This window comes from Penaeus monodon, chromosome 32 (genome assembly GCF_015228065.2).
Source record: "Penaeus monodon isolate SGIC_2016 chromosome 32, NSTDA_Pmon_1, whole genome shotgun sequence".
NCBI lineage: Eukaryota > Metazoa > Arthropoda > Malacostraca > Decapoda > Penaeidae > Penaeus > Penaeus monodon.
Genome location: NC_051417.1, coordinates 32,338,968 through 32,339,269, shown reverse-complemented (window position 1 = coordinate 32,339,269; position 302 = coordinate 32,338,968). Strand labels below are relative to the sequence as shown.

The following is a 302-nucleotide window of genomic DNA, read 5'->3' as shown; positions in this document are numbered from 1 at the left end:
TACATCCGCAAGACCAAACTCAAAATCAGTCTCACTGGAGGCGCTGGCTGAAAGTGCACCCGACTATCTTGCCATGGGAGTCCGTCGTCTTCAGGATCATCAGCTGTTCGAAGTGGACGATGGTCGCTCTGGCGGAAGGAGCTTTGGCCTGAGCGTCGTCTGCCAAAGGGGCGGAGCCTGCGAAGGGGGCGGAGCCTACGTGGCCATCGCCGACATATCTAGAAGGAAGGAGAGAGTTAGCGGAGGGGCGTGGTGGTTTTCTGAGTTATGTGTGATTGTTTGTGGTCGTTGTGGTGGTGGTT

General features: G+C 56.3%; 1 protein-coding gene across 1 annotated transcript in view; it reads right to left on the bottom strand.

Annotated features, from left to right (window-relative positions):
- The window catches only part of LOC119593642, a gene marked incomplete in the record, with an annotated part of 14,462 nt that overhangs the window by 5,658 nt on the left and 8,502 nt on the right, over positions 1-302 (bottom strand). The window contains 1 exon segment of the mRNA XM_037942593.1: positions 36-218. Coding sequence (XP_037798521.1) covers positions 36-100 — 65 coding nt within the window.